General features: G+C 50.3%; 1 protein-coding gene across 1 annotated transcript; it reads left to right on the plus strand.

The window, feature by feature from the left end:
* The first annotated feature begins 440 nt into the window (after positions 1-440).
* LOC137353034 (B-cell lymphoma/leukemia 11A-like) lies at positions 441-27,644 on the plus strand. Its single transcript, XM_068018959.1, has 4 exons — positions 441-590; positions 10,606-10,881; positions 18,115-19,031; positions 23,623-27,644. The coding sequence occupies exons 1-4, from the start codon at positions 539-541 to the stop codon at positions 24,427-24,429; spliced, it is 2,052 nt and encodes a 683-aa protein (XP_067875060.1). The 5' UTR covers positions 441-538; the 3' UTR covers positions 24,430-27,644.
* Positions 27,645-27,963: the final 319 nt, after the last annotated feature.

Below are 27,963 nucleotides of genomic sequence, written 5' to 3' on the forward strand. Positions count from 1 at the left end.
TCTCTCTCCCTCCTCCTTCTCCCTCCCTCTCCCTCCTCCCTCTCTCTCCCTCCTCCTTCTCTCTATCTCCCTCCCTTCCTTTTTCTCCCTCTCCTCCCTCCATCTCCCTCCTCCATCTCTCTACCTCCCTCTCTATCTCCCTCTATCTATCTCCCTCCCTCTTTCTCCCTCCTCCCTCTCTCTCCCTCCTCCTTCTCTCCATCTCCCTCCCTCTCCCTCCCTCTCTCTCCCTCCTCCTTCTCTCTATCTCCCTCCCTCTTTCTCCCTCCTCCTTCTCTCTATCTCCCTCCTCCTTCTCTCTATCTCCCTCCCTCTCTCTCCTCCCTCTCTCTCTGTCTCCTCCCCCCTGGTCCCAGTCTCTCCGCCTTGAACTTGCTCTTCTCTCTCATCGACTCGCAGCGCAGCCCCGGAGCGGCCGATCCGGCCCCACGGCAGTGGGAGAAGTGGGGGGTGGGGGGCAATAGCTGGCTGGATCTCGGGGGGTGACAGGAGGATTGTACCGGCCAGTGGTGGCTTCCCCAGCCCCCGGCACCGGACCATGTCCCGCCGCAAACAAGGCAGCAAACCGCAGCACCGCAGCGAACTGAGCCGTGAGTACTGAGCGCTGGGGGCGAGAAAGGGGCAGATTTGTGGGATGGGGGGGCAAAGCCGGGGCAGTCCTGCGCGGAAAAGATAGAGTTAAAAGATCTGAAGCAGAAACGCAAAAGAAACGGGGGGACAAGAGTGAGAGAAGGAAAATTGGCGGATAAACAGGTCTGGAGGTTGCTTTAACCCTTACGGCACCGTCAGCCTGTCTGAACCACAAGTACAGGCTGGAGATCTGAGTTTTGCATTTAAATCAGCGAGGGCTGGGGGTGATGCTACCAGGCATCTTTGCTTTGCTTTTTATTCATTATCTGAGTGAGGGTTAACTGCAATAAAGAGTGAGAGAGAGAGAGAGAGAGAGAGGGGGGGGGGGGGGATTTTTCAGTTTGCAAACCACGTATTTTATTTTCAGTACTGTTTGATTGTCAAGTCATTCAGTGGTGAACTGTCCTCAGTCAAAATGAAAAAGTCTTGCGTGTCTACAGGGTCCCCCAGACTGTGACTCCTACAGTGAACTGTACATTCAGAAGTGCCTGCATGAGAGAAGGAGGAAGTCCAGGTGCAGAACCCTCATCTCCTCTGTTCCTCTCCCCCCTAGTTGGCATTCAGCAGTCGGAAGTGAGGGCAAACCAGTCCAGTCCACAAGCAGAGCCCCCCCCCCCTCCGCCCCCCCACCCCACCCCCACCCCACGAAGCCAACTGTGCCATTGAGACACCCTTGCTTACTGGCTCCAAGGGTGTCGGAACCACACGTTATCTCTCGCTCTTCCTGCCCAGATGGTCTGTCAGCTCAGCCCCTGCCAGCTCTTAAGGACCCGCCTGTCTCAGATGATGGCACCTAACTGTGCTGGCCTCTTTCTGACCTCTCGTCAACCCCCCGCCCCTCCCCATTTCCTTGGCTTCACTGTTGGTGGTGGGGCCTTCGGCCATCTGGGCCCCAAGTGCTGGAATTCCCTCCTTTAACCTCACCGCCTCCCTCTGCCCTCCTTCAGACCTACCTCTTTGACCAAGTCTTTGGTCACTCGTCCTAATATCTCGACAACTTCAACTTAGACAGTTCCTTTAATGTCGTAGAACGTCCCAAGGGGCTTCACAGGACTGTGGTCAAACAACGTTTGATACCCAGCCGTATTAAAAGAAATTAGGACGCAAGTGTCTTAAAGGATGGGATGGGGATCCGCAAGAGGCTGGAATTGGAGTAGTGCAGAGCTGGAGGAGGTTACAGAGATAGGGAAGGGGGGAGGTCATGGAGGGACATAAGACTCTTGGTCAAGTTCGGTCTGATTACACCTCTGCGAAGCTCCCTGGAATGTTTTCTATGTTAAAGGTGCTATATAAATGCAAGCTATTGTTGCTGGTGTGGCCTTTGGCCGATGGGTTGGTGAATGAGACATAGTAGTGGCGATAGCTATCCGCCCTGTGATGCATTTAATATTTTCGCGTACCTTATAACAGTGTAAAAAAAAAAGGGGGAGTTGCAGATCTGTGCTGCGAGGCACTATGTGTCTGAGTGGGATCAAGGTGGTGTCAGTACAAGTTCAAAAGGCACCAAGGCCAATTGTGACATTTGACCTGGAAGATTACAGTATCACATGACCGGCACTAAACTTCCCCTCAGATATATTTTGCAGCCTCTTTCATATTTAAAGTAATTTTTTTGTGGGGGGCGGGGAGGCAGTGGGGTACATTCAATGAGGTTCACAATGGAAGCACACAGGGGAGTGTTTTCAGTTTGAACAAAAGAACAGGGAAAATGGGAAATGTCTTTTGTTCCCTCGTTTCAAGGCTGCTTCCCCCCACCGCCCCCCCCCTCCCCCCCCCGCGTCGAGTCTGGATGACAGAGGCACGGGGCTTTCGACAGGTAAAAGCCATCGGGACATGCCCTGACCAGGTGTCTCTTATTCATCTAGGTCTTGACCTGAGGGAGCAAGACATCTTAATTACATTCTCCACCTGTGCTATTTTCAGTGCACTGGGAACCTCGTGCTGTTCAGTAAAACCTTTTACTGCACCTCCAGCTCCTGTAATTTCTGTGTATCAAATGATTCCGATATGTATATAACATAAAGCCCCCTCTGCTGTCATGGTATTACTGCCAGTCTATGACAGTTCCTATTCCAATTCGTGTTCTTTTTCCTCTCCCACCTCTCATTTCTTTTACAGCCCCGTCCTAATTTTCTCACCTCAATCATGACAAATGTGGCTCAGTTCGAGTCCCACTCCAGAGGCCCTAATCACATAATCCAGGTTGGTACTCCCAGTGCCAGGACTGAGGGAGTGCTGCACTGCCAGAGGTGCCGTCTTTCAAATGAGATGTTAAACCGACGCCCCGTCTGCCCTGTCAGGTGGACGTGAAAGGTCCTATGGCCACTATTTTGAAGAAGAGTGGGGGAGCTCTCCCCGGTGTCCCGGAGCCAATATTTAACCCTCAACCAACCTCACTGAGATAGAGAATCCGATTATTATGGCATTGCTGTTTTGTGGGAGCTTGCTGTGCACAAATTGGCTGCTGCATACCCCCACATTGCAACAGTATGCTTCAAAAGTACTTGATTGTCTGTGCAGAGCTTTGGGGCAACCTGAGGTCGTGAAAGGCGCTATATAAATGCACATCAGCCTCCTTCCCATCCGCACAGAGTGTGTAAATGCTGCATGCAAGATACTTTCAGTGAAGTAAGCAAAAGTGAGATGTTAATCATCTAGGCCGTGACCAATCCATTGAGCTCTGATCTCAGTGCCTCGTGGGGGAGGGACTGTGAGATCAGAGAGAGAGGGAGAGAGTTTGCCCCCAGCTACTTCCTTGCAACCTCCGGAATCCCCTTGCTGTCTTGGGGCTCCTCGCAGTCTGACTGTTGGTGTAGGAAGGGGTGAATGTGGTCAGTGCTGATCCCTTCCTCTGAAAGTCAGGGCTTGGTTACATAAGGCATGAGAGTGGGGCCATTAGACTGTCCATTAAAGGCCTTAAAATACTGGAGCGAACCCCGGGGAGATGGGCATAGAGCTTCAGCCGTACCAGCAATAGCTTTCATCATCGACCCACTTGATGGATACCATCTAGCATTACCACTAGGATTTCAGTTCAGAATGTTTTCTCCCTTTAGTCACGAGCAAAATAATGTTCAGAATTCCAGATGCTGTCATTTCCCGCCCTCCCCACCCCCAACGCAGATACTGGCTTGTGTCTGGGACTGGTAGTCTGAGCTCCGAGAGCCCTGCGCTTTGCCAATTCTGGTCTCTTGAGCATTCCCGGTTTCTAACGCCCGCTGGCCGTGCCTTCAGCTGCCTGGGCGCTAAGCTCTGGGAATTCTCTCCCTAAACCTCTCCGCCTCTCCCTCCTCCTTTAAGACGCTCCTTAAATCCTACCTCACCCTTCCTTATGCGGCACGGTGTGAAATTGTAGTTGATAACTCTCCTATAAAGCACCTTGGGACATTTTACAACATTAAAGACTATATAAATACAGGTGTAGGGAACAATCTTAATCCTTGTTTGTGCACGGTGATCCATTTTCCAGGACAGGATTCCCTGCGCCGGTAACAGAATGAGCTCGTAATTCTGCTGCAAGCCCATTTGTGATACAGCTTCAGTTTTCAAGGAAAACAATTCCTCCTCGTCATCCACCCTCCTCTTCAGACTCCATTCCCTCCCCCCTGCTCCCTGCCACTCCCCCGATGCCAAACCTTGTCCAAACACAAAGGCAGGCAGATATAGCTCAGGTGCTATCCGCTGGGATCTTCTGCAAGATTGGCCTGGAGCAATTCACCTGACACCCTCCCAGTGCGGTGGAGCCCAGACTCCGCTCACTGCCGTTCCCCAATGAAGCAGGCAAGGCCTCTCATGTTCCACTGCTTCATTAGATCATAATAGGATCAGGAATAGGCCATACATCCGCTCAAGCCTACTCCGCCATTCAACAAGATCATGGCTGCTCTTCTACTTCATCTCCACCTTCCCGCACTATCCCCATATCCCTCAATTCCTTTAGTGTCCAAAGATTCATCAACCTTAGTCTTGAATATACTCAATGACGGAGCATCCACACCTCTTTGGGGTAGAGAATTCCAAAGATTCACAACCCTCTGAGTGAAGAAACCTCAACGCATCTCAGTCCCAAATGGCTGACCCCGTATCCTGACACCGTGCTCCCCCGTGTTCTAGATTTCCCCAGTCAGGGGGAAACAGCCTCCCAGCATCTTCCCTGTCAAACTCTCTCAGGGTCTTTTGCATTTCAATGGACTTAATATGTGAGAACCTAGGGCTGTTATAGTGCATGAGTGCGGCACTGTTACCATTTCAGGAGAAAGCTACTTCTCAGAGAATCATACGGCACAGAAGGAGGCCATTAGCTCCATCGTGCCTGTGCCAGCTCTTTGAAAGAGCGTTCCAATTAGTCCTACTCCCCTGCTCTTTCCCCATAGCCCTGCATATTTTTCCCCTTCAAGTATTTATCCAGTTCCCTTTTGAAAGTTACTATTGAATCTGCTTCCACCTTTCAGGCAGCGCATTCCAGATCACAATAACTCGCTGTGTAAAATAAATGACCCCTCATTTCCCCTCTGGTTCTTTTGCCAATTATACTAAATCTGCGTCCTCTGGTTACCGACCCTCCTGCCTGCCAGTGGAAATGGTTTCTCCTTATTTACTCTATCAAACAGTCTTCATGATTTTGAACACCTCTATTAAATCTCCCCTTAACCTCCTCTGCGTTAAGGAGAACAATCCCAGCTTCTCCAGTTGCTCCATGTAACTGAATTCCTTCATCCCTTGTAGCATTCTAGTAAATCTCCTCTGCACCCTCTCCAAGGCCGTGACATCCTTCCTAAAGTGTGGTGCCCAGAATTGGGCAGTGAGGCCTAAATGATGATTTATAATGATTTAGCCTAACTTCCTTGCTTTTGTATTCTACGCCTCTATTTATAAATCTCAGGATCCTTTATGCATTTTTAAACAGCCTTAACAACTTGTCCTTCCACCCTCAAACCCACTTATGGCCTGTACACTACTACAGTGGAATGGAGAGGTAGGAGGAAGTGTGTGAAGAGAGTGTAGGCCGTGACCATGATTGCCACAGTACTTCAGGCCTGTTCAGCATATTGATGGCCTCGGTCTACGGTCACACTTCAAGAATGGTATTACGAAAGTGCTTCCATTTTGAGGATTAGGGTTTTAAAACTGAAAAGGATTCCATAGATGCTGGATTTTATCTTTTTCTTTTAAAAAGAGGTCATCGAAAGGTCTTTTGGACTTGGTTTAGAAACAACCCTTACTGGAAGTCACCTGTCTTCGGATAAGTACCCAGAGGGGGCTTCTTTGACCTGGGGAGGATGTTTACAGAGAAGTGACAGGTCAAGATTTATAGGGGTGAGGAGGCTTGACTCTTGAGACATTGTCTTTGGTTTCGCTTTGGACAGTGAGTTGGGGTATGGATGGTGTTGAAAGGAGTTTAAAAATCAACCGGCCAAGAACAAAGCCCCAGCTCAGCCTTTTCCATCTCTTTGAAAAGCCTGCCAGCTTTTCCATCTCTTTGAGAAGCTCTTAGAAGCAAGTGTAAGAAATAGAGAAATTGATGCTGCATTCCTCCTGGAAAGCCTGCTAACCTGATCTTCAACGTTGCCTGAAAAGAACTGTTCTAGAAAGATCCCAGTAACAGCCGATTTGGGACGCCAGAATAAAGGGACAACTGACATCGTTCCACATCTAATTTTTTTCTTCAAGAATTAGCAAGTATTTGGCCAAAGGTGTCCTTTTTTTTGGTAACAGAGCTCTAAAGAGAAAAGCTCTGTTTTTCGGTTAATGTGTGTGTATGTTTGTGTGTATGGGGCTAAGGTAAAAAGGGAACTTTCATATTTCAGTCTGTGTGTTAATGTTTTGCTTCATTACTGGTTAAGTCTTGTTTTATAATAAACAGATGATTTTGTTGTTTATTAAAGAAACCTGGTTGGTGTGTTTTATTCTGGGTAAACATTTATAAATATATGTTGTGACCTGCGGTGAAGTGGAGCAAGAAAAGACAGTGCACTCCTCCCACCTCAGTCGTAACAATGGTCAGTTGGTTAAGGAGCCGAGACCACCTATGGAACTGAACCTCAATGCACTTTAACTACGTGACACAACACTTTTGCGACACTGTTAAGTCGTTCACCCTTACGCCCCACCCTCTCCCCCCAAATTGTCCCCATCGCTGCCAGTGACAGACTTGTATCCGCCAGTACTTCACCCCAAGGTGGTTGAGCTCAAAATATCCCCCCCGAGTTGCAACCCAGTATTCGGGAAGACAGAATCATTGATTTCTAGGCTGGTTGTTAATCGAGCAGCCCATTTGACCCAGTCAGTTTTCTGCCCAATGAGACAAGTTAAAATGACCCCAGGTGTCTTCAGGAGAAAAAAGGGAATAGTTGCCTTATTTGAGGCAGGGAGAGAACCTCTGGAGTATAAACACATGGCCGAGTGTAAGCCTGGCTCAGTAGTTGCCTTAAGCCTCACTGCCAGACCAAAGTGTGGGCTGACGCTCCAGTGCTGCACGGTCGGAGGTGCCGTCTTTCCAATGTAGTGTTAAACCGAGTCCCCGTCTGCCTGCTCAGGTGGACGTTAAAGATCCCACGGCCACTATTTTGCAGAAGAGCAGAGGGGAGTTCCGCCTGGTGTCCTGAGCCAATGTTTCTCCCTCAACCAACATCACTTAGAGAAACACACAATTACCTGGCCATTTCTCTCATTACTGTTTGTGGGATCGTCCTATGTGCAAATTGGCTGCCGCATTTGCTTACAAAATAGCTCAAGTTCGTCGACTGCTATCTTGAAGGATGCTATATAAAGAGACTGATGGTGTTCTGATCTACAGTTGGCCACTTGTCTGTCAAATAGTGACTCGCTGAAACCCCCAGTCTGTCAGTTTTGAATACTTTGATTGTAACACTTGTCATGTCGTATTCATAACTTTAACCATGGCCTGCATTCAGCATAGAATCTTCTGGAGCTGAATTTTCTTTTTAAAAGAACCACAATGGACATTAAAATACTGCAAGAAGATGGCTGCCGCGGGTCCGGTGCCTTTTGCAATTTCGGCCCAGACTCGGAAGTATCTCAAGCCTCCGGAAAGTTCCGAAATGAATGACTACGGGTGGAGTGCCTTCCTTGAATGGACATACCAGGATGAAACCATTTGTGGAATTCACACCTCCTATTGTTTGTGATCGACACAAAACTCTATCCATGGACTCCTAGACACTCTGTCTGCAAGCTTGAAACTGAACAAAGAGCTGTAAGAAACCAGTTAAGCCATCGATAGGTGTGAACGTCCACTATCCATTCCCCCATTGTGTAGCAATGGCTTTGAGCTTCAAATCGCTCTGGGCAGACAATAGAAGTATTGATTAGATGGTCATCCAACCAAAACTAATTGGCAGATATCGAATCTTATTACTCCAAGCACCAGGGAGAGGCTGGGCACTCTTCAAATAACAGCTGCAGAGACAGCAGGGAAGGCAAAACACCCATGCCTGAAAACTGGAGACCACCACATCATCCAAGCTGTTCCTTTACAAGTCCAACAGTACAGAGCACCAACCTCCTTTCTGCTGTGGAGCTGGGGGAACTTTGATGCTGAGACACCAGGTGGAAGGCCTAAGGCCTAGAATCCAGGACTCCCCTCGGGTTGGAAAACCCAGGATGGCCGATGAGTTAAACCAAGAGGAAAAAGAACAAGTGACACCAAGCTTGGGTTTTAAAATAGGCTAGATTGTGGGGTTAAGGGAAGAGTCACTGGGAAGAGATTAAGGGGACGCTAGATAAACACAAGGGAGAAAGGAATGGAAGGTTATGCTGATAGGATGAGATGAAGTGGGATGGGAAGAGGCTCGTGTGGAGCATAAACACCAGCACAGAGCAGTTGGGCCGAATGCCCTTTTTCTGTGCTCTACCTTCTATAAAGTAAGTGCAATGGGTTGTGATTTTAACACTGTCTGGGTCAGGAGAAAGGTGTGTGTTGCTGGGATGTGTCTGAGGCAGCTCGTAGTCCCGCCCCAGTACTCTGTGTCCTGATATCCAGAATCCCGTTTAAGACCTGACTGGAGTTCATCAGATCAGGAGCCCTGTGTGAGTGGCAGCAGGACTTTCCATCTGAGACCCTCCCTCACCCCTGGGGTGGACAGGGGTGAGAAGACCCCTTAACAGAACCAGCCAAAGCGAAGAAGAGAGCGCAGACAGAGGTCAAAGTTCGTATCTGCTGAGTTGGGGGCAGGAAGTGTACTATGTGTGGTGTTAACCATATTTTTCAATTTTTTTCCTTACACGTAGGAACAGGAGGAGTTCCCTGCCTTGGGTTTAATGTCCTAAGAAGTGTAAAGTAATGGGTCTTGTGCAAGTGTCTCATCCTTGTTTTCCAATACCTCCCTTGCCTCACCCCTCCCTATCTCTAATCTCCTCCAGCCCCGTAGCCCTCTGAGATACTTGCGTCTATCTAATTCTGGCCTCTTGAGCATCCCTGATTTTAATCATTCCACCATTGGCGGCCTTGCCTGGGCCCTAAGCTCGAGTTCCCTCCCTAAACCTCTCCTCCTCTCTACCTCGCTGTCCTCCTTTAAGATGCTCCTTAAAGCCGACCTCTTTGGCCAAACTTTTGGCTCCCTATGTGACTTGGTATCAATCTTTGTCTGATAACTCTCCAATGAAGCACCTTGGGAGGTTTTACTACATTAAAGGTGCTATAAAAATGCAAATTGTTGTTGTTGTTGTCATCTCGGGCATTGGAAGGACCAAAGCTTGAGAGAGAGAGCCTCAATGTGGCAGGCAAGCAGCTGGATGCAAATGTGAGGCTCTAGCGAGTAAATGGTAGATGAAGGGGTGGCTTGTGAGGAAGGCAAAGGGCCTGAAGTTAATGATGTCTGAGAAGTAGCCAGGAGGAAGAGGTAAATAATGCTTCAGAAGGTTATGTTTGAGCAGGGTAGGAGGCCAAAGATGGGGAGGTTGGTAATAGAGTGGGAGGGGAGTTGAGACACAAACAATGTAGGTCAGGATTGTGCCTAAAGATAGAACGTAGATGCTTGACATTCTTAAAAAAATATGTATTGCTGGTGAGGCAGTGGATTGATGCTGAACTTTCACCTGCAGCCTGGACCAACAGGATGAAAGTGGGTATTTTCCAATTTTCTGATTGGGGCTGAGAGCCTGCTGTCAGAACCTGTCAGAAATTCAGGCCCAGGCCAATTGGAAAATCATATAGTGTGTGCTCTACACAGCTTGGGCCTGGGCCTTGGACTGGGGTTGAGCATGTCTCTGGACCTGGACCTGAGTCTTCTTGAGCCTGGATTTGAGCCTGGGCCTGTGCCTAGGGTTGAACCTGGGCCTGAGCTTGAGCCTGAGCCTGGATTTGAACCTGGGCCTGAGCTTGAGTCTGAGCCTGGGCGTGAGCATCTAGCACAAAGCTGATAGCAATTGGCACGAAGAGGCCACAGAATGGCTGGAATAGGAAAACAAAATGTCATAACTGGTTACCTGAGGGTGTTACTGAGGCACATTGATCGGGCTGAGTAAAGGGGGGCATTTGGTGGTCCAGTAGCCTGACCTGGGAGTGCTTACTGCATAAAATGGGAAAGCTCCATTCCTCACTTTGCTGTCAGCCGTGGCTCAGTGGACAGCACTCTCATCTCTGAGTCAGAAAGGTGTGGGTTCAAGTCCCACTTGGGGCACAGAATCTCAGGCTGATGCTCAGTGCAGTACTGAAGGAGTGCTGCACTGTCAGAGGTGCTATATTTCAGGTGAGATGTTAAACCGAGGCCCCCTTGGGTGGATGATAAAGATCCCGTGGCACTGTTTGAAAAAGTGTTCTCCCTGGTGTCCCAGCTAAACATTTGGTCATTTGTGGGAGCTTGCTGTGCAATTAACTGGCTGCCAGGTGATTTGGGACGTCCTGCGGTCGTGAAAAGTGGTATATAAATGCAAGTTCTTTCTTTGCAATGGCTGCAGGAGGGAAAATGGAGGGGGCTAAGTAATAACAGGAGAATTGTGTTGCTTTTTTTGCAGGTGAGGACGCAGACTTGGATGAGGCCTCTGGCCAGAAGGTCACCATGCCACCCCAACCGGACCTACGCAACCAGGACCTCCTGACGTGCGGACAGTGTGGACGCAACTTCCTGCTCCGCAACATCCTGGGCTTCATTGAGCACAAGAAGGGCGGCTGCGAGCGGCCCTCCCACCTCCGGGACGTGCGTGGGGGACCGCACTCCCCTTTCGCAGCCAGTGAGGACAGGGGAACGGCGAGCATGTTGGAGATCGGGGCGGAGGACAACCCCGCGGGAGGCAAGTGACATTTTAACGAAAATTAAATTAACGTTAGTTTTGTCTCTGGTTTGTTTTTGGATAAATTGCATAGAATGTACAGTACATTCAGCGTGGTAGGTGCTCATGCTGTACACAATCTTTCTCTTGCTCCAGTTCACCGCACCCTATCAGCATCTCCTTCTATTCCTTTCTCCCTCACGTGCTTATCCAGCTTCCCCTTAAATATATCTAACTATTCGCCTCAACCACTCCCTGTGGTAGCGAGTTCCACATTCTCCCTGCTCTCTGGGTAAGGACGTTCTGGGCTCCAACAGAGGAAATAGTTTATCTCTATTTACCCTATCCACATTGCTGATGTTTTCATTTATTCTTTAATGGGATGTGGGCGTCACTGGCAATATTTGTTGCCCACCCCAGTTGCTAGGCCAATTCAGAGGGCATGTAAGAGTCAACCACATTGCTGTGGGTCTGGAGTCACATGTAGGCCAGACCAGGTAAGGACGGCAGATTTCCTTCCTTAAAGGACACTAGTGAACCAGATGGGTTTCTTTTTAAATTTGGATTGATAGTTTCATGGGACCATTACTGATTCTAGATTTTTTTAATGAATTAATTGAATTTAATTCCACCAGTTACAATGGTGGGATTTGAACTTGTGTCCCCGGGCTTTTGGATTACCAGTCTAGTGACGTTATCACTCTGTCACCATCTCCCCTCATCCCTGGTAGAGACTAGGATCACTTGTCCCCAGTGTTACAGACTAACTTTCTAATTTAATTGCTCTGGTTCTCCAGCTCTTCTGCACTGCCTGATCAGGGCCATTTTCTGATGGGAAATGATTGAGGCAGACTCTACTGTTTTGTTCTTTGGGATTTCAGGAATGCCACAGATCCCTTCATTTTTCCAGCAAAACTGTTGTCAGGGGACCCTTGCTGGTTGAGGAGACACTCATCATTGGAGATGGCCTTGTTTATTGGAAGAAATTCTCAGCCTTGGTCTCAAATCCCTCATGGGCCTCCCTACCTCTGTAACCTCCTCCAGTCCAAAACCCAGTGAGATCTCTGCACTTCTCCAATTCTGGCCTCTTGAACGGCCCCATTTCCACCACTGCACTATTGGCGGGTCTCAGCTGCCTGGGCTCGGGAATTCTCTCCTTAAACCTCTCTGCCTCTCTTTCCCTTTAAGACACTGAGCCACATAAGGTGATATTAGGACAGGTGACCAAAAGCTCAGTCAAAGAGGTGGGTTTTAAGGAAGGAGGAGAGAGGGGCGGAGAGGTTTTAGGGAGGGAATTCCAGAGCTTAGGGCCCCAGGCAGCTGACGGCATGGCCGCCAATGGTGGAGCGATTAAAATTGAATATGAGCAAGAGGCCGGAATTGGATGTGCATGACACGTGGGGAGTTCACAGCCTTGTCCAATTCTTTTGACATCGTCTCACCTGCACTTTACAATCTTGTGGGGCGGAGTTTGTCATTGCATAGTGATCAGGAGCAGGAACCCTGACTGATTCTCTTACTCGATCTACCCAAGCCTGTGCTGAGGTCAAATGTCATGACCCCTCACCCCGGGACCTGCCTGCCGTGTAGCTGCAACTCCCTCGCCCGAAGTGAGGGCAGCAAATTCAGGCACATGTTGGGGATGGATCCCAAGACCCTGGGCAGTGCCCCTTCCCCCCCACACTCCCACCACCCCACACACCCTGTGGCACCAGATTCTGGCTGGGGGCAGGTCCGACCCCGCATGTGACACCGGACGCTGGCGGGTCTCACACATGGTTGGTTGGCTCGTGCTCGTTGTCTGCTCAGGAACAAACAAAACAAACCACAATGTGTAGTTTTAAAAAAAAAGTCCCTTTGGCTTGAAGGAGGAAGTGAATATTCAAATCACACATCTGCAGCAGACAAGCTTCTGCTTTTCTCAAGCTGCGGCCCATTAACACCATATTGGGCCTGCTATGCTTGCTGAGGAGGAAGGCCGAGATCGCCATAGTTACAGACCATGGGGTCCGCCAGTGACAGGGTTTGGGGGAGGGAAGGGGAGAGAAAATTCATTAGAATGGTCGGTATGAGAAATGAAACAGAATGACTTTGTTTGTTCTGAGTTTTCTCTCACTCGTTTCCCTAAAGGCCTTTGGCTAAGGCCTTGTCCGCCCAGTTACTGAGCCTCTGCAGGGCCTAGCAGCTCGACAGCCAGAATCCCCAGTGCCGGTTATCTTGTGGCTGCCTCTCACCTGTGGTAGAAACCTGTACAAACCAGTATTTAGCAGCCACGCCTTTGACCTTAGGGCTGCTGGAGCAGGGCCAGGACAGTCAGACAGATAATGTAAGCATGTTTATTAGAGGAAGCAGTCAGTTGAGGGAGGGCATGTACTGGTGCTGCCATGCCAACACAGGGCAGGACTATACGTGCCTGTCTGGTCTCAAGCTGCAAAGACACCTCCCACATGCTGTACCTCATCTCAATGTTAAAAGCAAGAATTGTTAGGCTGCCTCTGACTGTGAACACACTCTCTCACGGGACCTGTGGGATCCCTCACCTTCCCTTCAGCCTGTGGCATGCAGGCTTTGGAATGGTGCCAGCCTCGGAGTCACACGGTCATGGGTTCAGGCCACAGGCTGAGGGAGTGCTGCACTGTCGGAGATGCCGTCTTTCGGATGAAAACGTCAAACATACTGAGGCCCTGTCTGCTCTCTCGGGTAAAAGATTCCTATCTGAAGAAGAGCAGCGGAGTTTTGCCCGGTGTCCTGAGCCAATATTTATCCCTCAACCAACATCTAAAAAAAAACAAGTCGTTATCCCATTTGCTGTTTGTGGGATCTTGCTGTGTGTAAATTGGCCGCCTCGTTTCCTACATTACAACAGTGACTTCGCCTCACAAAGTACTTCATTGGCTGTAAAGCGCTTTGAGACATTCTGAGGTTGTGAAAGGCGCTATATAAATGCAAGTCTTTCCTTTTTTTAACCCAAATTTGAGGTCAATTTGCCTCTTTTGCTTTTCTCATTGGTGTTGGTGTTGACCTTTCACCCAGTCAGGATGATGTGGGTCGCACTGGGGTGGGAGGGCCTGTTGCGTCCTCCTCTAGTACGTGATACACTGAAGATCGCCGGGCTTCCATTTCAGGGACCTGAGGCTCCATCACAGTCTGAAAAGATACTTCAAGGCTTGGGAAACACCTCCCATAACCTCTTCGCTTTCCCTGCCCCCCACCCCAACTCTCTCTCTTCCTTCAGAACCTGACTTAAAATCTACAAAGCCTTTGATCACCTCTCTGAATGTCTCCTTCTTTGGTTTAGTGCCAATCTTTGGTCTGATTTCACTCCTGTGAAGCCACATTAAAGGCGCTATATGTTGCTGGAGCGTTGAGTTCGTCGAAACATGAAATGGTTAGGCCATTCGGCCTGTCGCGCCCCTGCTGGCTCTCTGCAAGAGCACCTCACCCCGTCCCAGTCGCCGGCCTTTTCCTCGTAGCCCTGCATACTTTTTCTCTTCAGATAATTGTCCAAATCGCTTTTGATTGAACCTGTCTCCACCACACTCTCAGGCCGTGCATTCCAGATCCTTACCACTCATCCCCAGAACCATTCTCGTGAATCTTTTCTGCACCCTCCCTCATGCCTTCACATCCTTCCAAAGAAAAGTTCCCGCAGTTGATTCCCACTTGGGCAGGGGAGGGGATATAATTCTACAGTAACCTCCAGGTTAGTCAACCAGGGAGGTAGGTTACATCATGCTTAAAGGTAACCCATCATCAACCAGAAAAATACTGTCAGTGAGGGGTGGGGCAGTGGCCTATTGGCCATTGATACTTTTGCTCTGACTGACTCTAAATGCTCCACCCTTGTGTAATACTGAGTCATCTGAGACAGAAGGTTTGTGGGTTCAAGTCTCAGTCCAGGACTTGTGAGCACAAACTTCGAGGCTGGTACCGACTTTCAGATGAGACGTTAAACCGAGGCCCCGTCTGCCCTCTCAGGTGGACGGCTGCTATTTCGAAGGAGAGCAGGGGAGCTCTCCCCGGTGGCCTGGCGCTATATAAATGTAACATAAATACAGAAGTGCCGCATGAGCCATACAGGTTGTGGAACACCCCGGATGGCAGTGAACCACACACACACTATGATAGTCCCATGTTCACTCCTCACATTTATGCTGTTCTCAACTGGACTCAGATGAAAACAGGTCAGTCAGGGTGATTATCTTCTGCTGAAGAACATGTGTGTTTGGACATTCCGTGATGGCTCCCTTAGTCAAATGTCCTGGTCAAGAATGGCCACTCGAGGAAGGAGCTGAAGGACGACCAGATCTGTGGAATGGGAGTCGGGAAAGACTTCACTCTGCATTTCACTGCCTGTCTTGAGTTACACGCCATGGTGGTTGCCCCTGGTTACCGGCCTAGCTGTAATCTCTCACGACACAGGCCTAGAGCAACACCACAGTGTGATCTGAAGCACTCACTCAAGCTTTTGTTAATTTGCATATTAACATATGTCTCCAAATCCCCGAGGTGTTGTCTGTTCATTAATATTCCTCCCTGTTCTGAATCCCGGGACATTTCCCTGTGGAGTCCCCAGTTCATCACTCAAATTAACATTCGTGGGTGTGGGACGGAGGAGTTGGGGGGGGGAAGAAAATTAGCATTTTTTAATTAGTCTGGATAATTATTTGCTGAATATTCATCCGACCGACTGCCTCCGGAATCATCTCATCCGTAGCTCCTGTAGGACTCGGAGAAAATATCCTTACTCCCTCGAAACCCTCAGCGCATCACGGGATTAGTAAGATGCATCTGTGTCAAGTCCAGAGAGACCGACTGCAACAAAAAAACAAAAGAAAAATGTTTAACCCTGAATTGTGGCAGGATGGTTTTTCTTTCTGATGGGAAGGGTACCCAGCTATAGGGGCCTTCACACCCAAGCCTGATGTCTTCATCCCCGCCCTCCCAGGATCTACTTTGCAGCAGGTCAAGTGAGGGCCATCTGGAACAGGAGGCCTAGTTGAATTTTTTTTTTGTTAAGGTCTTCTCCCTCCCTCCCCGCCCTTGGAAAAAGAGGCCTGTTGTTCTCTTCCATCCCCAGCTGATGTTTTGAAAGAACGTAGGTCTCACATTTATATAGTGTCTTTCACGACTTCTAGTCGTCCCAGAACGCTTTACAGCCAATGAGTGCAGTCACTGTTGTAATGTAGGAAACCTGGCTGCCAATTTGTGCACAGCAAGATCCCACACACAGCAATGTGATAATGACCAGATAGTTGTATTTTTGAGATATTGGCCAGGACAGAAGGGCGAACTCCCCTGATCTTCTTTGAAATAATGGCCCACCTGAAATTTGAGGCCCACCTGTCTGGGAGGCAGTGTAGGTCAGCGAGCACAGTGGGTGATGACTGGACAGGAGCAGGATCAGGGTGATTTATTCTCACTTCCGCCGAAGGTTAAGCTTAGTCCTGAATTGCGATGAGTTTATAATAATAATTATCAACCAATATTCACCATAAGCCCACGGGCTCCCACAACTACCTGGACAACACTTCCTCAAATCCCTCAAATCCCACTTCCTGCAAGGACTCGATTCCATTCTCCCAGTTTCTCCGTCTCCATTGCATCTGTTCGCACAATGCAACCTTCCATACTGGCGCTTCCGATATGTCTTCCCTTTTCCTCATCTGAGGATTCGTCCCCACCATGGTTGACACGACCCTCGATCATGTCCAGTCACTTCTGCTATCATCCCTTCTGCTCCCTCCCAGGACCATGATAGGGTTCCTCTTGTCCTCATCTTTCACCCCATCAGCCTTCACCATTTCCACCACCTTCAGCGTGATGCCACCACCAAACGCATCTTCCCCTCCCTTCCCCTATTAGCATTCCGAAGGGACTGTTCCCTCCACAATACCCTGGTCCACTCCTCAATTACCCCCAAACACCTCCCCACTTTCCTGTTGCTCCTTTCCATGCAAAGGCAGGAGATGCAACACTTGCCCTTTAACCTCCTCCCTTCTCACCATTCCAGGGCCCCAAACACTCCTTCCAGGTGAAGCAGCGATTTACTTGTACTTCTTTCAATGTAGTATACTGTAGTGGAAGAAGTCTCTCACTCTAGTATTGGCCTTTATAGCCACTCCAGGCGCTGCTGCACAAACCACTGACCACCTCCAGGCGCTCACCCATTGTCTCCCGAGACAAGGAGGCCAAAGAAGAATACTGTAGTCACTGCTCACAATGTGGTCTCCTCTATATTGGGGAGACTAAATGCAGACTGGGTGACCGCTTTGTGGAACATCTCTACTCAGCCTGCCAGCACGACCCCGAGCTTCCTGTCGCTTGTCATTTCAATTCTCCACCTTGCTCCCACTCTGACCTTTCTGTCCCTGGCCTGCTACAGCGATCCAATGAAGACCAACACAAGCTCGAGGAACAGCACCTCATCTTTCGACTGGGCACTTTACAGCTTTCTGGACTCAACATTAAGTTCAATAATTATAGATCTGCCCCCTATTTTTTTCCTGCTGGTTTGTTTTATTTTGTTGCCCACGCCCCACCCCTTCTTTCTTAATCCCTTTACTCAGTGATCAGATGGGTGCTTTCCTGTCAAGTACACCTCATCCGGACACATCTTTTGTATCTTTACTTGGCTTTGTACCATTTAATTTCCCCTGCCCACCACCATATCACAGACCTTCCCTTTTGTTCTTCTTCCCCTCTCCCCCCTTTCACTTGCTCAAAACCCATTCCATTTCCAACCTGTGCCAGTTCTGATAAAAGGTCACAGACCTGAAACGTTAAGGGCGGCACAGTGGCGCAGTGGTCAGCACTGCAGCCTCACAGCTCCAGGGACCCAGGTTCGATTCCGGGTACTGCCTGTGTGGAGTTTGCAAGTTCTCCCTGTGTCTGCGTGGGTTTTCTCCGGGTGCTCCGGTTTCCTCCCACAAGCCAAAAGACTTGCAGGTTGACAGGTAAATTGGCCATTATAAATTGTCATGAGTATAGGTAGGTGGTAGGGAAATATAGGGACAGGTGGGGATGTTTGGTAGGAATATAGGATTAGTATAAATGGGTGGTTGATGTTCGGCACAGACTCGGTGGGCCGAAGGGCCTGTTTCAGTGCTGTATCTCTAATCTAAAAAAAAACTCTGCTTCTCTCTGCACAAACCTGCTGAGTATTTCCAACACTTTCTGTTTTTGTGTTTCAGTTTCCCAGCATCGGCAGTATTTTGCTTCTGTTTTATTAATCGTGTTTCTTTCCTCTCTCAGGTGAGTTGGAGCCTGCTTATTACATCTGCACCTCGTGCAAGGAGCCCTTCTCCAGTGCCTGGGTTCTACTGCGCCATGCCCAGTACACGCACGGCCTGCATATCTTTCTGGATCTGGATGACTCTGACAGGATGGGAATCTCGCCGTCAACCAACACAGAGCAGCCTCCTCAACCCTCGCCCACCTCCGCCCTTGAAGGAAGCCCCTTTGAGGGTCTGCAGTGCCCCGAGCCCTCTTTCCGTGGCCGCTCGCCCGCCAACTCCATGCTGTTTAGCCCGCCACTCCGCTGCCCGCTGGACTACAGCGACAGCGGCTCCGAGGAGGCCAACCCCTTACCCGCCAGCGGCCGCCTGGCGGAGCAGACGTTCCCGCTCCGGGTGCCCGGGGGAGCGCGGAAGGAGATGGACTTTTCCCGGAGGCTGCGGAAGCTGGCGGGGGGCATGGGGCCCGGCGATGCCAGCCGCCTCCAAGGCGCCCGCCCGCCTTTCCTCCCTGCCCCGTCGCCGCCCCCTCCCGTCAGCTCCTCCCGGCCGCACGGCCGCAGCAAGGAGTGCGAGTTCTGCGGCAAGAGCTTCAAGTTCCCCAGCAACCTGGTGGTGCACAGGAGGAGCCACACAGGGGAGAAGCCTTATCGCTGCCCCTTTTGTGACCACGCCTGCACCCAGTCCAGCAAACTGAAACGCCACATGAAGACCCACCTGAACCACACTGGCATCTTCAACGGCTGGTCGGGCGTGCCCTCCGAGGGGGTCATCAAGGAGGAGACCTACCGACACCACGCCGACCCAGCGGCCGGGCAGGAGAATGGCACCTACGAAGATGGGGAGGGACAGGCCAGGCCAGAGGACCAGAGTCGGGTCTATTCAGCTGTAAATGTTGGCTCTCTGCTCCATGGACAGGAAGAGCTCAACTTGAAGGTGAGCGACACGAGTTATTTACCCTCCAGCTTTCTCCCCTCGATGCTGGCAGGGCACAGAATGAGGCCGTTCAGCCCATCGTGCCTGTGCTGGCGCTGTGAAAGAGCTATCCAATCAGTCCCACTCCCCTGCTCTTCCCCTGCCCTTTCAGGCAGCGCGTTCCCGATCACAACAACTCGCTGCGTAAAAAAAATTCTCCTCGTCTCCCCCTCTGGTTCTTTTGCCAATTACCTTAAATCTGTATCCCCTGGTTACCACCCCTCCCACCACTGCAAACAGTTTCTCTGTATTTACTCTATAAAAATCCTTCATCATTGTGAACACCTCTATTAAATCTCCCCCTTAACCTTCTCTGCGCTAAGGAGAACAATCCCAGCTTCTCCAGTCTCTCCACGTTATCTGAAGTCCCTCATCCCCGGTCCCATTCCAGTAAATCTCCTCCACACCTTCTCCAACGCCTTGACATCCTTCGGAAAGTGCGGTACCCAGAATTAAGACACAATATTCCAGCAGATGTCCAACCAACATTCAGTGATAGTTTGGCATAACTTCTTAAATTTTGTATTCTATGCCTCTGTTAATAAAACCCAGGATCCTTGCGATTGAGCCTGAATATTCAACTATGGGGCTCTTCATAACGGGGCCAAGCCTGTCCTCGCACCGTGTGTGTGTATACACGCACACTTTACAACATTGCGAGGGGACCGAGGCAGTGTGAGCATTAGTCATTGGTTAGTAACAAGCAGTAGGAACCCTGGATGAGTTTCCCTTCTCTAGCCCAGGTTGGTTGGCATCCTGCCGTCTATGAAAGATGATGGACAGGCAGCAAACAATCCATTTCGGTGGGGTGTCTTCTCCTGGTGCACCTTTGCTGACGGCTGTGAAGGCCAATCCTTGAGAGGCAGGTTCTGCCGCAAGTGAAGCTGCCAAGTGACGCTGTGAGTTGTTGTTTTTGACGTTGGCGCCTGTTGACAAGCTGCTGTAGCCACTGGTCGTCATGGTAGTGCACACCCAGTCCACAGGATGTGTCGCCATTTCCCTCTTTCGCCAGCTAGTGTCTCCCAAGTGCAATAGTCGACATTTAGGGCCTTCATGTCACGCTTGCAAGAATCTTGAAGCAGAGCTTTGGGCTCCCCACTGGTCGTCCGGCCCCGGCTACCTCAGAAAGTCCTTGGGTGAGCCACCGTCTTCCATCCTGCGGATGTGTCCGTTAATTATAGTGAAAGAGAGACTTGCATTTCTGTAGCACCTTTCACAACCTCAGAATGTCCCAAAATGCTTTGTAGCCACTCAAGTACTGTTTGAATTGTAGTCACTGTTATAATGTCAGCAAGACAGCAGCCAATTTGTGAACAGGAAGATCCCATTCACAGCAGTGTGATAATGAGCAGATAATCTATTTTAGTGATGTTGGTTTTGGGACAAATGACCAGGACTTGAGGGAGCTCTCCCCTACTCTTCATCAACATAGTGCCCTGGGATCCTTTAAGCCCACCCGAGAAGGCAGACGGGACGTCGGTTTAACGTCACAGCTGAAAGAAATGCTCACAACTGATGTCCTGGCTGCCACCAGTTGCCTCAGCTACCCTGGGGATCGAACCTGGAATGGTCGGGTCTTTCAGGCTCAATATCCCAAGCGATGAATGGACCAAAGCCGTTAGGATTGAGCGAGTAATATTCATGGGTATCAGTGGGTCGGATTCTCACTTCTGAGTCGTAGGTCAGTGGGTTCAAGACCCACTCCGGAGAATTGAGCACAAAATCTAGGCCCAGGCTCCAAGGAGTGCTGCACTGAGGGAGTGCTGCACTGTCAGTGGTGTTGTTTTCTGGTTGAGACATTGAGCCGAGACCCTGTCTGCTCCCCTCGGGTGGATGTCAAAAGACCCTGTGTCACTTCTTCGAAGAAGAGCAGGGGAGTTCTCCCCAGTGTCCTGGCCAATAATTATCCCTCAATCAATATCACCAAGAAAAAAATTATCTGATCATTACCACATTGCTGTTGTGGGATCTTGCTGTGTGCAACTTGGCTGTCGCATTTCCTACATTACAACAGTGACTACGCTTCAAAATTGGTTGTAAAGTCCTGTGAATACACAGCGAGTGGTTAGGATCTGGACTGCACTGTCTGAGGTAGATTCATTCGTGGCTTTCAAAAGGGGAATTGGAAAAGGACCTGAAGAGAGTTATGGGGAAAACGTTGGGGAATGGGATTAGCTGAGTTGCTCTTTCAGAGAGCTGGCACGGACACAATGGACCGAATAGCCTCCATCCTGTGCTGTAACCATTCTACGATCCTGTCTAGGCGATGAAAAATCAGCCAGAGGCCCTGTTCCTGATCACTGTCCAGTGATGGTGTATGTCCGGCCTGGGGTGAGGACAGGCTTGAGCTGTTGACCCTAGCTGTCTAGGGTCGTGGGTCAATATGATAGTGTGGTTAGGATACCGGACCAGCAACTCAAAGGTCGGGAGTTCAAGCCCCCCAGCATGGCCAGCTTGTGCAAGAGAATTCACTAAATCTGGTCACTCGTGGGCCGGAACGGAACACAGAAGTTCCGGACAAACCCAATTGGCTCACGAATATCCTTCGGCGAATGGAACCTGCCAACTAAACCCCGCCCCCCCCCGTCCAGTCTATTCATGGGCGGCACAGTGGCGCAGTGGTTAGCACCGCAGCCTCACAGCTCCAGCGACCCGGGTTCAATTCTGGGTACTGCCTGTGTGGAGTTTGCAAGTTCTCCCTGTGTCTGTGTGGGTTTCCTCCGGGTGATCCGGTTTCCCCCCACAGCCAAAGACTTGCAGGTTGATAGGTAAATTGGCCATTATAAATTGCCCCTAGTATAGGTAGATGGTAGGGAAATATAGCGACAGGTGGGGATGTGGTAGGAATATGGGATTAGTGTAGGATTAGTATAAATGGGTGGTTGATGGTCGGCACAGACTCGGTGGGCCGAAGGGCCTGTTTCAGTGCTGTATCTCTAAACTAAACTAAATTATCCGAGTCTACACAACCTGGTTGGACACATTCCTGGAGGGGGCATCACATGACCAGCTCTCCGCTCTCGCCATTGGTTGCCCAACATGCCCGTTGTTGCCACGGCCAATCAGAACGCGAATAGACTTGTCAGCTGCCCTTTCGGGAAGGAAATCTGCCGTCCTTACCCGGTCTGGCCTACATGTGACTCCAGACCCACAGCAATGTGGTTGACTCTTAAAATGCCCTCTGAAATGGCCGAGCAAGTTTAAGGCCAATAAGGGATAGGCAATAAATGCTGGCCTAGCCAGCGACACCCACATCCCATGAACGAATAAAAAAAACAGCTGATTGGATGATTCTTGACTGTCAGCCAAACACCCCTGCCATGTTTGAAACTTCTTTAATTCATTAATAACATTTTTTTTTTTAAAAAGCACACATTTTTAAAATGCCCCTATGAATTTTCTCCCTGGCTGTTGCTGTCAGCCATATCCTGGAAACTCCAGGGTAATCCTACTGGCTCCTACTGTCCTCGCAAGTGGCCTAGAAACCCACTGGATTGTACAATCAGAGCAGGTAGAGGAGGTGCGTTAATAAATGGAGCCTTGAATCTGACCCCACAAACAAATTTTAACAGGGCGGCACAGTGGCGCAGTGGTTAGCACCGCAGCCTCACAGCTCCAGCGACCCGGGTTCAATTCTGGGTACTGCCTATGTGGAGTTTGCAAGTTCTCCCTGTGTCTGCGTGGCTTTCCTCCGGGTGCTCCGGTTTCCTCCCACAGCCAAAAGACTTGCAGGTTGGTAGGTGAATTGGTCATTGTAAATTGCCCCTAGTATAGGTAGATGGTAGGAATATGGGATTAGTGTAGGATTAGTATAAATGGGTGGTTAATGGTCGGCACAGACTCGGTGGGCTGTAGGGCCTGTTTCAGTGCTGTATCTCTAAATCTAAATAAAAAACAGAACGATGAACGGTGAAGACTGGAGGCTGTGGAGCCCACGCACTCAGGAACTGTTGGGTTGCACAGCAGGAGTTCTGAATAACTAGAAGCATTGAAGGAGCAGCTCGATAAACACATGAGGGGCAAAGTGATTTCTTCACTCAGAGGGTTGTGAATCTTTGGAATTCTCTACCTCAGGGAGCTGTGGATGCTCAGACATTGAGTATATTCAAGCCGGGGAGGGGTCGATAGATTTTTTGGGGCACAGAGAGAATCGAGGGATAGTGCAGGAAGGTGGAGTTGAGGTAGAAAATCAGCCATGATCTTGAATGGGGGAAGCAGGCTTGAAGGGCCAAATGGCCTACTCCAGCCCCTATTTCCAATGAACAGAAGGATACACAGACAGGGTGAGATGAAGTAGGGTGGGCTGAGGCTCGTGTGGGGCATCAACACTGGCGTGGGCCGAATGGCCTGTTTCTGTGTTGTCGTTACTATGTAAGATGAGAGCTGCCTGGTCCGACATGATAGGAATTTGGAACGTTGTCAATTCAAGTTAACTGTGGGACGAGGCTTGGGTGGGGATGTAAACACGATGCACAGACCTGGTGAGTGAGAGGCCTGTCTCCCGTGCCATAGAATGCGATATAATTCTAACATAAGTTTTGTCTTCCAACAGATTAAAGTCCTGAAGGAAGAGCCAGACTTGGACGAGGACCTGCAGCCCGGGGAAGGACAGTCGGACTGCGAGGGGAATGAGCCCCTATCTGACTCCGAACACTTCCACACAGGAGGCGATGGCGATGTCGTCAATGGTGAAACCCAGCCTGTCAGGGCCTCACCTCCGACAGGCCTCGCCAATGGCTTTGGCTTCCATTCCAAGCGGCTGCTGGGGCCTCCACTAGGCCCCAGCCTCTTGCGGGCACCCCTCAAGCCAGTGAAGGCCGAGAAGGACCTCCTATCAGAGGAAGCCAGCAGGAACTTCTACTCCCGGTGGCTGGCCGACTGCGCGGCCTCCCGGAAACCGCCCAGGGCCGCCTCCGTCGCCCGGGCCTCTCCCTGCTCCGAAAACTCCGGGGAGAACGCCGGCTCCTGCTCCTCCACCCCGCCGCGGGACGCGTCGGCAGATAGCGGCACGGCCAGCGGGCACAGCACCCCGAAGCGGATGGGCCCCGGGCGAGGGGTCGGGGAGGGCCGGCGCCGCAACACCTGCGAGTTCTGCGGCAAGACGTTCCGCAACGCCAGCAACCTGACGGTGCACCGGCGCAGCCACACGGGCGAGAGGCCGTACCGCTGTGAGCTGTGCAGCTACGCCTGCACCCAGAGCAGCAAGCTGACCCGTCACATGAAGACGCACATGCAGCCCGGCAAAGAGGTGTTCCGGTGCAACACCTGCAACATCCCCTTCAGCATCTACAGCACCCTGGAGAAGCACATGAAGAAGCGCCACAGCGAGCACCTCCAGGAGCCCCAGCTATCCAACTAAGCGGGGCGTCACAGCAGGGTTTATTGAGGGGGTGGGGTGTTGGAGGTCTGACTGGACCTCCATAGGGGAGAGGGTGGGGCATTAGAAGGGCGGTGGGGGGGGTGGGGCGGTTTATGAGGGATATTGCTCAGGTCACAGTGTGTAGATTTTTCATAGATACAAAGCATAAAGACCAGGATGGACCAGTTGGGCCGAATGGCCTGTTCCAAATTGTGAAATCTGGTATAATTCCTATAAAGACGAATTTTCCTCCCATCCCCCTCCCTGTGTTTTGGTAGAGGTGCAGCTGACCATAGCAACGGGGGGAAAACCCCATAGCAACCAATCGCCAAGTGATACCTCAAGACTCTTTCTTGGCACTGAGACTCTCCTGAGCCAGGAGTGTGTCACCTCTTACAAATGGGTGGGGGAGACGGGGTTAGGAAGTGAATGAGTGGTAGATAGTGTGAAGGAGGAGGAAGGGGAGGGTCGAGTTGAATGACTGGCGCCTTTGGAAAAGACGACCGATATTAGAAGTGTGACTGGAGGGACAATAGTCATCCACACTTCATGTGCCCATCGAGTCTGCTCAACCAATGGTCATTCTGTTGTGTAAAGGGGAAGGGGAAACTTCGAAGATCCTCGCACGGTGAGCGTTTTTCTTTTGTTTCAATTTTCCTCGTTGTGCAGGTGGAGAGAGGCGTGGACCCCTCCACTCAAAGAAAGTGCCTTAAAGCTAAACGCACTGGTGCAGAGACTCCTCAGGTGGGCAAGAGACAGCAGCTGAGAGAGAGAGAGAGAGACCACGCCTGTGCCAGCGCAGTGCCTGTGGCCTGTGCCCAGGGCGATGGCAGAGTTCGGTGTACAGTTTGGGCAAGGGGAGTACCCTCCTAGCTCACGGCTGATGCCACATGTGTGATTCAGAAACTGTCCCGGGGGTTTTCTCTGTATCTTTCACAGCGGCAGCCCACCTTGGGGACTGCTTTGTACGTTGTCAGTGTTTAAGACAGAAAGCAGTTCTTCCTCCACCACATCCCCCTCCCCTCGCCATTCTTGAACGCCATCTGCTTTGGCTTTTGGTGTGACCGCCATCAATTTGAGGGACAGAACATTCCCAGGCAGCTGAAAGCCTGGACCCAATCCCTTGCTGTTGTTAAGCACCATCTGCAGTAACACACAGGCACACAGTTTTTTGCCAAGTGCATGCCCCGGCTGTGCCAGTTAACACCGTGACCCACCTCCGAGGTTGGCAGGGGGTGGCCTGTGCTAAGGAGGCTTCCACTTCCCCTGCCAACACCTGCCCCGAGAGGGAAGGAAAGACGTGTCCAAAACCTCACTGGATCATTGCAAAAGAGACCTGAGAGACCCACAAAACCCGGGACTCAGCGAGGGAGAGAGATTGAAAGCAAAAAGCTACTGCATCAATAACCAGGAGGCACTGGGGTTATGGCAGCAGTGTGGGTTTCTACACTTGTCAGTGAGTTAGGGAGGGAGGGTAGTAGAGGGAGGATAATAGCCAGAATTCACACTCCCGATCACTACCCGAAGGCACCTGCTGAAAAGCGGTTCGTGGGCCTCCCCGAGGGAAGGGGAGGATTGGGCTCAGCTGTGATGCCATCCTTGGTCGAATAGCCTGCTGACCTCAGCTGGACACGCACCTTGAGACTGGGCAGTCGCATTCAAGCCGCACCGGGGACAGTCGTGCAGCAGCATTGTAACGACACGCCGTCACGAAGCATGGCCTGGGTCCTCGAGAGGGTCTACTCGCGCCACCTGGCCTCGTGGTGCCCGTCACCTATCAGGTGCCTATGGAGGGGGGGGGCGCCCTTGTGTGCGTGTGTCAGTGAGTACAATGGTTTAAGGGCCTTCAAACAGTTCACCTCCTTCAGAGGGCTGGGCGAAACTCCTTTGTAATTTTTTAATAGTTGTGTAGTTTCTACAGGGTGCGCTGGGAGCGAAGCAATTGTTTTTTGTAACGTATTTTGTGTTGAAAGCATTCGGGGTGCCCAGGTTCAGCGCTGTGGCCAGGGCAGGGTGAGGGCAGAGGTGTTTTGTATGACCTTTGCCCTTTTTGTATTACCAGTGTGTCTGTGATAACTTGTGCGGGTCTGGGTTGGTGTCAAACACAATTTATAATTTAAAAAAAAACACGAGGGGGGGAAAACGAAAAACTTTGTTGAATGTTGTATAGTTTAATATTGTGAATTAATTAAAACTGGCATGTTCAGGGGGCCTAAAATTGCAGTAAAACTGTACGATTTTTGCCAGACAGCACTGACCTCGTGTTTTACTTTGTCGCTGTGGGGAGTATACTTTTTGGGTTAAGGGGCTTATCGTGACTTAATGTTTGGTAGGGGAATTCTTTGAGCAGGGCTGCTTTTCTATTGGGAGGGCGGGCATTAAGGGAGTGTGACATTTAGTGGTGTTGTCACTGGACGTACTGGTTTAGGTGTGTTACAGGAGTAAACACACACACAAAATCCACCTGAACTTTGGCAGAATCAATTCTTCATCTCAAAAATGCTGTTCATTTGTATCCATCAGGGTGGGGGTTGCCGAGCCTTAGCTCAACTGCTAGCTGTCGCAGTCAGAAACTGATGGTTTGAGCCCCCATCCACTCAAGAGACTTGAGCACGTAATCCAGACCGACACTCACCTGCTGCGCTGTCGGAGGTGCCGTCTTTCGGATCAGACGTTAAACCGAGGCCCCGTCTGCCCCCGCGGGTGGACGTATAAGATCCCGCGGCCGCTATTCCGAGGGAGAAAGAGGCCAGTTCTCCCCGGTGTCCTGGGTCAATATTTATCTCTCAACCAACGTCACTAATAACGGATGATCTGGTCATTCATCTCATTGCTGTTTGTGGGAGCTTGCTGTGCACAAATCAGCTGCAATTCCCACATTACAACAATGACTGTTAAAAATGCTTTGGGATGTTTCACCCTAGCTTTAAACAACTAAAGACACAGCCTGCGTTTAGAAGCATTTAATCTAGAACTGTTCTGCCAGGTGATTTTATTTTGTTGCATGTTCGCCTAAATCCAGTGACAACATTGGAAAGATTGCGGGGGGGGGGTGGGGGAGTAGAAGTGGGAGCAGGGAAGTATTTTGTAAAAATACTGTCAGCCTATGTTTTAAAGAACAAATGTTTTTAATGATTTTATAAAATTGAACTTCAGTGAAAAAGCAACTTGCTGCAAACATCTGAATTAAAAAATACGCGATTCGGAGAGTGTGATTGGTTTGTGATATATCTTTCTGCAGTTGTCTTTGCAACAAGACATTACATTTGTTGAGATAACAGAAATCACACTCAATGTAATCACTGACCAGTAGGTCCCAGGTTTCTATCTGGAGTCCATGTTGATCTGAACTTGGCCAGCCAGACAGTCAGGGGGCGCTGTGGTTTGGCCTCAGGACCCCCGAGACTGGAGAAAGGGAAAGTGAACCACTGGGATCCCCACTCACTAGGTAGCGGCCCCTGCTGGAAAGTGAGCATGTGCACACATTGGGTGCGGGCTGGATTGAGCTTGGTTCCACCCCATGGCCAAATAGGC

The sequence above is a fragment of the Heterodontus francisci genome, chromosome 40 (assembly GCF_036365525.1).
Source record: "Heterodontus francisci isolate sHetFra1 chromosome 40, sHetFra1.hap1, whole genome shotgun sequence".
In the NCBI taxonomy this organism is placed as follows: Eukaryota; Metazoa; Chordata; class Chondrichthyes; order Heterodontiformes; family Heterodontidae; genus Heterodontus; species Heterodontus francisci.

Coding starts and splice junctions, on each gene's coding strand:
- LOC137353034 (XM_068018959.1), top strand. CDS start 539: ATGTCCCGCCGCAAACAAGGCAGCAAACCGCAGCACCGCAGCGAACTG. Junction 591..10,605: donor GCACCGCAGCGAACTGAGCC/GTGAGTACTGAG, acceptor CTTTTTTTGCAG/GTGAGGACGCAGACTTGGAT. Junction 19,032..23,622: donor AGGAAGAGCTCAACTTGAAG/GTGAGCGACACG, acceptor GTCTTCCAACAG/ATTAAAGTCCTGAAGGAAGA.